The sequence below is a fragment of the Empidonax traillii genome, unplaced genomic scaffold (genome assembly GCF_003031625.1).
Source record: "Empidonax traillii isolate 1590-97213 ecotype Southwest subspecies unplaced genomic scaffold, ASM303162v1 scaffold1240:size150306, whole genome shotgun sequence".
In the NCBI taxonomy this organism is placed as follows: Eukaryota; Metazoa; Chordata; class Aves; order Passeriformes; family Tyrannidae; genus Empidonax; species Empidonax traillii.
The window spans coordinates 51,032-61,404 of NW_020956433.1; the positions used below are offsets into that span (position 1 = coordinate 51,032).

The following is a 10,373-nucleotide window of genomic DNA, read 5'->3' on the forward strand; positions in this document are numbered from 1 at the left end:
GAGAGTGTTCAGGCACTGGAACAGGTTGCCCAGGGGTGTTGTGGATGCCCCAGCCATGGCGGTGTTCAAAGCCAGGTTGAAAAAGACCCTGAGAAACCTGGTCTAGTGGGAGGTGTCCTTGCCCATGCCAGGAGGGGTTGGAACTAGGTAATCTTTAAGATCCATTCCAACCCTTTAACATTCTATGATTCTGTGAGGATGCGGCTTCTCTGTGTAACCCAAGGTCTGCAGAGAGGCTAAGAGTGATGTTTGAGCAACTCCTTTACCAGTTGATACAATTTCTCTCTATACATGAGCTAAAGCATCTGAAGCTGTAGAGAGGTAATAAGCCTTTAACGAGTGCCAGAGTGCACAGCTTGTTCAATAAAAATGTCTCTCTTCAGTCTTTGAAATGCATGAGATGCTTCATTGTATTTGTTCTGCTTTGAAGTATCCACATTCTTTACTTTCTGTAGGTAATGGGTAATACTTGTGGAATTATAGTCAGCTCTAAATGAAGTTTTATGGTTTGAATTCCTTTTTATGATATGTTTTGCAGGGGTCTGTGCTGAAAGCATTGCATTCTTTAAGATTTTTTTGGACCATGTTTATAACTGGTCTGTGAGACGTGATAAATTTAGGGTTATTGAATCATTAGTTCTGTATACTATTGTTTCTGAGGATAACTAAATACCACTAATTTCCGTGTTGCCAAACATTGGCTGTTTGTTTGCAGCACCTGGCATTGGTTTTAGCCTTCATGTTCTGGAGCTTCTTCTTTTGTGCAGAAGCAGCATCAACCAACTGGTGTTTACTTGCATGTTTACTTCCCTCTCCCTCCTAGCTATGCATGTTTAACATACTAGTTGTCTGTTGGTTTTTCTCAAAGTTGTTTTTCCTAGCTTTAGCTCAGCAAGCATTACACTAAGGATTTGTCTAGCTGTTTCCTTTTCTTTTAGCTTGTTTTTGCTTTCACTGTCTGCATGTTTGTTTGTTTGTTTATTTAGGGGTGTTTTTTGTTTAATTTTATAAGGCCTTAGGGCATGGGCATAGTAAAATAGATCCCTTCCTCTGCCCTGGGAAGACTTTAGTTGTGTCTCTTGCATCCTTTTAAGTAAACTTTTTATTGCATAATTTTGTTTCTTCATTGTAATATCTCTAATGAGATGGCTTCTATTAATTGCATTAACTGATCCAAGAACTTTGAAACACAAAACTTCTTAGCACTGTTTTTCCAAGTTTATTTTGCATTAACTTACAAATCACGTCTATTGTTGCAACAGATTTATTATCTTTATTCTGAACAAAACTTTTAATGGTGCTTTTTGGTACATTGCCAAAACTTGAGAAATCTGTACCATTATCATAAATACATGTTTTTCATAAACTGCCTCCTTTTATTACATATATATTTTATAGTTCATAAACACTCTTTATTAAAAACCTGATGCACACATACATGTATGCCTTTTTGTGAAAATTTTTAAGTGTATTTCAAAAAATTATTGCGTGTCAGTGTGGTCTAGTCTAGGTAATACAGCCTCTTCTTAATATAAGTTACTCTAATTAAATGCTTGGAGGATATAACTCCTTTTAGGGTAATGCTCTTTGTTTAAAAACAATATTGTTTTTCAGAAAGCTATTTTAAGTTTTGTGAGACTTCAACTCCTACCCAATGATGTTTTACTTTGCAACTTAATGAATGCTTTATGATTTGGCATAGTTTTCTTTGCTTATGCAACCTTTGTTAGCCACCATTATGTGAGTAGTTTTTAATGATGAAGCTGTAGTCTGTGTATATTTTTTTTCACAGATCTTATTCCTTCACTATGAAGAATGGGTTTACATGTGAGATATGTAGTAAAGGGGGCTCTTCTCTGCAGGATCATTGCCTCATTAACTGAGGAAGTTTGTTTTGAGTAAAGCAAGATATTGCAGAGCTGACAAGGATGATCTCTGAACTGAATATGCCCATGCAGAACAAATTTTGTGGCTGGATTAATTTTCATTATTTTATAAATCTGACTTTTTTAATGTGACTAAAATATGCTCTTTATTTTTTTGGGTCATCTCTGTACACATACATGATAATAGCCTTAGTGTTCATTGGGGAGCTGAATTGTTGGTCAATTCTTCGAATTGACCATACAAATAAAAAAAAGCTGTATTTGATGTAGACTTGATTCACTCTGCTTAAATGTGATTTGACATTTCACAGTAGTAAGGATGAATAATTTCACATTAAATTATCTTCCTCTTCTCTGTGTCCTGAATGAAACGGTGGATTCTGTTGGGGAAAAAATGTATGGCTGTGTATGTAGAAACAGTATCATTGGAAGAAACTAAAATCCATATAAGTAGCTTTAGCTTAAAACTTTCTAATTCTTGAATCTATAGTGTCACTGGGTTAATGCACTTTCAAAAGGAATACTTTTAAATAAGTATTTATAAACAGGCAGTATCCCTTGGGTGATGCCAATCAGCATCGTCTCCATCTGCAGAGACTCCAACTTTGTGCTTTTGATAGCACAGCACAGGATTCAGGCACTGAGGATTTCCACTGCATACAGGGTGGGATGTGCAGCCTGTTGCGTGGCCTGTGATTGCTTAATTAGATCTTCCCTTGCTCCTTATAAAGGTATTTGTTAGGTCTGCACAAGCTCACGTCAGGTGGTCACTGCAAATTCCTGCCACAGAAAGAGAATAATTTTGAGTGAGGTTATATGGTTTTGGTAAGAGGTGGGGAAAGAAGTTCAAAAATCACCATCGCTAGGGCCCAGCTTGAGAGCCAAGAATCTCTCTAACCTCTTCCAACAAAAAACAATAGTACTGCAAAGAGGAGTGACAAGAGACAAAACCAACCAACCAACCAAACAAAACAACCCTCCACATTCCTACCAAGAGACAGACATGAACTTACACAGACCTAACAGATACCTTTACGTAGTGCCAGGGAAGATCCAGCTAAGCAAGCACAGGCTTTTTTCTTGTCATTACTAAAGCAAAGGAGTTGAAATGACTAATACACTACAAGGGAAGAGAAATAGTGGGAAGGAATACTAAATTAAGTACCTGTAGTTAAACTGCCTGTTGAGGTAATATAATTTCTGATGATGTTCAGGTGGGCAGTGAGCCCAGCACAAAGGAGCATTTTGATAAATGTGATTCGTGGACAGTACTGCGGGCTGGGGCTCTTCTGGCTTCCTGAAGGCTTCAGGATCAGGCTGCTCCCTACTCTTGTGTTTTCAGCTGCATGAGTCCTGGGTTTAGGATGTCTTTGCAGCAAGCAGCACCAGGGTTGGGACTGAGTGACACTTAGCAGCAGCTTTTACAGCCAAGAGTCATTCCTTTCAGGAGAGCTTTGCCCAAGTCACACCAAGTGATAGCTGAACAAAGGCTGCTGATGGGGGCACAACCTCCTAAATTCTGATAAATTGTTGTCCCCATCAAAGGGCAGGTTGCTTATTTCGGGAACAAACCAGTCTGCTTTGAAGACCAACGTGATGCTCTCATACTGCAGAGGTCCTTGTTTTATGGAGAAAATTGTTACCTTTTCCAAAACAATTCCCCTGCTAGAAATAGAGAATGGGTATTAACAGAGGAGAGGTCTATAATACTTGACACAGAGTAGGCAGACAAAACCGCAGTCACTTGTTCTTCTCATTCTCTCATCTCTCTGCCTTAATAGAATTGATTGGCTAGGACATGCTGTAATTTATTTTTACGGTGAATAATGTTCCAGTTCATCCTCAGGGACAGTTGGGTGAGTAATCTCACACTGACCTTGACATCCTGATGTTGTTAAATGCAGATCAGGTTGTCTGTTTTAAACAGAGAAGTCACTCAGTTTGGTTTTATTTCTAGCAAAAGGAGACTAATAAATAAATGTTTGTGAGCCTCTTCCCTATGTTCTCTATATGTAAAAGTATTCAACTACTTATAAGATTTTATTTGATTTACAGCTCCACTAGATAGATATTATTAACATCAGTGCTAACTCTATCTTTTATCAGCTTACAGAGTCTGAGTTTTGGGCATCAGTCCATGTTTTAACATACAATTCTAATGAGGTGTGTGATTGACACCGTTCAGATAAACTGGTCTCATTAAGGTGCTGTTCCAAAGGTTGTGCAAGTTTGTGAGTGCATTTAACTTAAAGGTTAAATAAAATCAGATTCCCTGTGCACCAGCTGTAGATTTATTTGTTTGTTTGCAGAGGATGATAGCCAATTCTAGAATGCAATAGAATGATTGGAAACATTGACTTTATGGTAACAAAAAACATTACAAGACAGGAAAAAGGTATTGCAGGGTAGCAAGGAGGCAGGAACCACTCAAACCTTCAGAAAAGTTTGTTCATTACGCTGATCTACTAGAACTGAAGCTGATTGTTGTCTGGTATTTTCACTGCATTAAAGGTAGGAGGGCCTGAGTCATTCTGCAGGATTCAGGCATGGACAAATGTGAATCACCTCTGACTAAACTACCTGCAAGCAAGAAGCTGAAATTGCTCAGTAGTTGCAGAGGAAGATGTGTGCGTTTCTTCCTTCTGTCTTGGCTCACAGGCCACCTCCAAGCATGTCATTGTTAGTTTGCCTCTGTGTGTATTAATAACTACATTTTTTTTTAGCAATGGCATCATGTGAAAACTGAAGGAAATGAGGTTCCTTCAATATGTGTGCTCTTTGGTCCTCCAGCTCAGGGCACATTGAAGGAGAACAATAGAAAGATTTTTTTTTCAAATACATAAATGGCAATAGGCAGAATAGAAATATCATCAGCCTGTTATATGATGAGGATGGTCACCTCACAAACAGGGGCAGAGATGTTTAATGCTTTCTTTGCCTCTGTCTTCAATAAGGATTATGGACCAAGAGGGTCTCAGTGCCCTGAGATGGAGGACCTTGACTGTGAAAATGATCAACTCCCAGTCGACCCTGAAATTTTGCAGGATCTGCTGCTCCAGGTGGATCCCTACAAATCTGTGGGCCATGATGGGATTCATCCAAGAACCCTCAAAGAGCTGCTAATGTCATCACACAGCCTCTCTCAATGATTTTTGAGAGGTCTTGGGATTCCAGAGAGATCCCAGCTGCCTGGAATCTAGCAAATGTTGTCTCAATTTTCGAGAAGGGGAAGAAGGAGGACCTTGCAAACTACAGACCTGTCAGTCTCACTTCAGTGCCTGGTATAGTTATGGAGAAGATTATTCTGAAAACTATTGAAAAACATCCAAAAGACAACACAGTCACTGGTTACAGCCAGCACAGCTTCATGAGAGGAAAATCCTACTTATCAAAGCTGATTTTCGTTCGTGACAAGGTAACCCACCTAGCTGATCAAGGGAAGCCAGTTTATCTAATCTTTTTAGATTTCAGTAAAGCTTTTGATACTGTCTCTCACAGAATCATTCTGCACAAAGTGTCCATCACAGAGCTAGATAAACACATTTGTGGTGGGTGAGCAGTTGGCTCATGGATTGAGCACAGAGGGAATGGGGGAACATCAGACTGGTGACCTGTCACTAGTGGGGTCCACAGGGCTCCATCTTAGACCCTGTGCTCTTCAGCCTCTTCATAAATGACTTGGACACAGGACTGAAAGGGACACTAAGTAAGTTTGCAGATGACACAAAACTGGAGGAGCTGTTGACTCCCTCAAAGACAGGGAGGCCCTGCAGAGAGACCTCAACAAATCAGAGGACTGGGCAATCACCAACCCTCTGAAGTTCAAAAAAGGGAAGTGCTGGATTCTGTACCTGGGACAGGGCAACCATGGATGTACAGAGAGACTGGGGAATGAGAGGCTGGAAAGCAGTGCTAGGAAAAGGAACCTGAGGGTCGTGGTCAATGGCAAGTTGAATCTGAGTCAGCAGTGCCCTGGCAGCCAGGAGGGCAACCATGACCTGGGGGGCATCAGGCAAAGCATCACCAACCGGTCAAGGGAGAGGATTGTCCCATCTTGCTCTGCACTGGGGTGGCCTCACCTTGAATATTGTGTGCAGTTTTGGGCACTGCAATATAAGAAAGATTTAAGCTGTTAGAGAGTGTCCAAAGGAGGGCAATGAAGATGGTGAAGGCCCTTGGGGGGAAGCCCTGTGAGGAGCGGCTGAAGTCACTTGGTCTGTTGACCCTGGAGAAGAGGAGACTGAAGGGAGGATGTGGCTGGAACACTTGCTGGTGAAGACTCTGGCAAAAAATTTGTTAAATACCTCACAGCCTTCTCCATGTCCTGGGTTGCCAGGTCTCCCATATGCTTCCTGAGAAGACCCACATTTTCCTAGTCTTTCTTTTATTTTTGATGTACCTAAAGAGGCTCTGTTCATTACCTTTGAGCAACATTGTAGCAAGATCCTAGCCTGAGGAAGTGGTTGGTATTGGCAGTAGATAATAAAAGCAGGTGAAAAATATTCATAGCAGTTAGTTTCTGTCGGTGTACATATTGCAGGTGCTTACCAAATATTTCTTTCTGGTTTTGTATAAACATACACAAACAGATATCCTTTATATTAAGAAAAAAACTCCATCAAGCATAAATTAATTTTTTTATCATCTTTATATTATTTCTTGCTGGTATATTCTGTATACTAATTACAAAAGCAAATAGGCTATGCCTGCCAGAACCATTATCAGTCACCATTTAGCATACTCATTAAAAATGGCTTATTAGAATATTAATGTCTATATTGTTTTTTTCAAGCATCACTGTTCACTCAGAGTTCCTAATACAAGTCTGCTGCTGACAATTATCAAACAGATTACCAGTTGCCAACTAATATGCAAAGAGCCTAGTGGATTGTTGTAATTTCGAATAAGTTTTAAAATTATCCTATTGAACGGAAATGCCAAATTCAAGTTCTAGTTTGCAGTAATAAGGGAGTTGACAACAGGATGAGGTTGCAGCAGGCAAGGATGGGTTTGAGCAAAAGCTGTAATTGAGAAGCGCTTTGGAAGCCCTTGTAGAACTGAATCCTTCTATTGCCTGGGTAGATGCTAATCCTGGTTGAGGGGTTGACCCAGCTTCTTGAGGGGTAGCTTTGTAATATAGAATAGGTCTGTTTACTGGGTCAGAAATGTGATTAGTAAGAAAGTTTCTTTGCAAAGCAGCTGTACTATAAGGACAACCCTAGATCGCTTATGCATACAGCTGTAAAAGTTGTTAGACTTCCTCAGTTCTCCAGACACTAGAGAGAGGCTTTGTTTTCATACACTATGGCTGAGTGCTCCTTTTCCTTTGCACTTTTATTTTGGTGCTTCAGCCTGACATAATTTTATTATAAGCCATTTCAACATACCTGCTTTTACGAGATCAAGCAACTAACTGCTTCAGAAAGGTGTTTAATTTATTGCTGATTTTGTTATTCAAACATGTAGACAGAAGGAATAAGAAGAGTACATGAGTAGTTTAGGCAAAGATTTATGGCTTCATTTTGTAGCACAGATGTCTGTATAAGCATTTACATGTTGGAAAGCCTGTGTTAGCATATCTCTTCTGGGGTTTCTTTGAGTCCGTATGCTTTCAGAAAAGAAAAAGCACATTTAGTCTTTGTGCACCTTCTTTTCCATATGGATTCTGTAGTTGAGGCTTAACTTTCCCAGAATTTGTGCGTCTCAAAATCTAACATTTCAGTGAGCTGGAAATTATGCATGTTGTAAAATTCATACAAAAAATAGTGACAACTATTTCAGGTTATTGTTGCTGCTGAATGGTCAGCAGTTGTCCTAGAGCACGTGCCATCCCTTGGCAGCCTCGTGCCCTTCCAAGCCTCTCCAAGGACGATTAGCAGAGTGTCGGCCGCAGGCAGGGAGTGGGTGAAGCTCAACCCCTGCCATGCTGCATCTTCCCCCTCCATCCAGGAGGGTGATGGGTGAGGAAGGAAGGTTTTATGGAGTCTCAGAGTGCTCTGTGTGCCTTGCCCCTCAATCAAGCAGGCTCTCCTCCTGTTAACCCTGTGGCTCGTTCTCTCCTGGCAGTGCTGCATGGGCAGGTGTACCGGTTCTGCACCTTGGAGGGGACGTGGCTGCTGAAGGAGAATTCGACGCTGCCCTGGAGGAACCTGTCTGAGTGTGAGTCCTCTGACCAGGTAAGAGTTTTTCACCCCTCTTGATGCGGTTTTGTCCCGCCAAAAGTAATCTTTCCTGTCTCGCTTCAGTGAGCCTGATGGTAAGAGATGTCAGGTCTCTCCCCTTCAACAAAGGGAACATGGAGGGTAGACTAGAGTAGGTTTAAGTGTACATGAGAGAGCGAAGAGAAGTGAATCAGATCATCCCAGCTGTGGTGCAGTGCCAGGGCTCAACTGCAGCCCAGCCCAGCCCACCCGCAGGAGTGACCTGATGTTATTCCTTTGCATTTTTTCCCATTGTCACGTCATTGTAATAGTGACCACTTGCTCTCTCTGTCTTGTTAGCAGCTATTAAGGTGATTAAGATGAACTGAACTGAAGAATATTTGCTTTTCACCTTTGGTCAGGGAGCAGTCCCTGCCTTTTTCTTTTTTTTTTTTTTTTTTTTTTTTTTTTTTTTTTTTTTTTTTTTTTTTTTTTTTTTTTTTTTTTTTTTTTTTTTTTTTGGTGGTTTGGGGTTTTTTTTGTCTTTTTACCTTAATCTTCTGTGGCCGATGGAATTAGGCTTGTCAGTGTTATTTTCTTGCCCTAGTGCTTTATACTCTGCAGGGAGCTGAGACACCTGGCACCAAATGAAGGTGAGCATAGGGATTTCCAGAGGATTTTTGACAGCCACTGGCGTCAGCTAGCATGCTGTGTGCGTTCCCATGACACGTGATACCACTACTACTGTGAACCTCCAAGGGCGATGCTTTTCCTCACAGAAACTGAGTGCACTCTCTCTGTCCCAGGGTGCTGGGCACTAGTACATTGTCTAGTCAAAACAGTTCAAGTTCATGAAAGTTCCAAGTGCTGCAGAATCTCTGCCCTCCGTAGTTCCCATTGCTCAGTGCCTCATTTTTCAGAGGGAATAATGGCTGCAGAGTAGGAGATGGGAAAAGAGATAGTTCCTGTTCTCCAAATATGTAAAATTTAACCTTTTCCTTTAATTTGCAGCCTTATTCCTTGCCCCTTTCATTTTCTGGGGAATCCCAGCAGAGCACATTTTCATAAAGCAATCTGTAAGCTTAGTCATTTGACTTCCTTGTTTGCCATTATGGTTTCTTCTAGAGCTGTGTTGGGACATGCCAAGGAGCGAGATACCTAATGGTAACATTTAGTCATTTGGCACCTGCCCCCAGATTTCCATGAACTGATCTGGATTCTGAAACCCTGTGTACGTGGTGTCACTCCCTGAAATGTGAACAGCCATATTTGGTTTCCCAGCTAATGTATATAGAGCCCCCTAATAACTTACTTTGTTTTATGCGTCTGTCACACGAGAACAAGAGCTTGTTTTTTATAAGTTTGCCATGTGTTATGTTACAACTGTTACTAAAACAAATTCTAAAGGGGATGTGAGTGAATTGTAATAAAATAACATTGTTTATGTGTGCAATGTAATTTTGATCCATGTAGATGTTTTAAACTGTTGGGTTTCGGTAGTTTGCCTAAACTTTGATACTGAAGAGATTTTTTCTATTCGTAAAACTAGCTCTCATATCATTCCCTTTAAAGAATTAACCTAGCAAATCCCTGAGGAACAGCCTGTTCACCTTAAATCCTCCTGGCTGTGCAAAGTACATCTGAACAACTATACTTAATTTCTGAAGTGCAAGGAATGTATTCCTTTGTACAGCGCAGGTCTCATGAATCAGTTGCAGAATTAGCAGCTTGAAGAAGGGAAGTAAAATGCCTGTGTCTATTTAGACACAGATACACGTGTAGAAATGAACCAGAATAGTGCATATGAATGTGCCTCAGGGGCTGAGCAATAAGCCTCTGTTATAATTCAGACCTGCCTGTACCTTTTCAAGTACTTCTTTTCTCTGTAAGGATTTTGGCCAGAATTTTCAAACAAGGCTCTCAGTTACCGTGTTTTCAGCAGTGAATCTGAAGAGAGCCCCTGCTCAGGACTGCAGGTGGTACAAGAATCCCCACTGTTCTGGTCCACACCAGGTCGCTCCCTCCCAAGCCGTGCTGTGACACCGAGGTCATGAGATGCTGTTGGGCTGTGGTTTGTTGCCAGGAGGTTGCATAGTTGAGGCAGAAGAGAGACTGTCTGGGGGCAGAAGAAAAGTTTAGTTGCATGAATGCAAGTCATGCTTTGCCTCAGCATCAGCAAATGGGATCTGTCTTGTTTTATTTCTGAATAATAATAATGGCCAGTCTCTTCGCGACCGAAGAACCGGGGAAGGTCTTTACACCTTCCAGCCTGCGCATTGGATTTTTTAGGTGAGACACAGTGTGCGCGGAACTGAGCCCACCCTTTAATCCTGAGGTTCATCTGCCG

The 10,373-nt window shown here is 41.1% G+C and overlaps 1 protein-coding gene across 2 annotated transcripts in view; it reads left to right on the top strand.

Annotated features, from left to right (window-relative positions):
* GLP1R (glucagon like peptide 1 receptor) overlaps positions 1-10,373 on the top strand; it is an 88,188-nt gene that overhangs the window by 46,971 nt on the left and 30,844 nt on the right. For both annotated transcript variants that reach the window (XM_027906031.1, XM_027906032.1), the window contains one exon: positions 7,953-8,062. In XM_027906031.1, the coding sequence (XP_027761832.1) occupies positions 7,953-8,062 (110 nt within the window). The remainder of the gene's footprint in view (positions 1-7,952; positions 8,063-10,373) is intronic.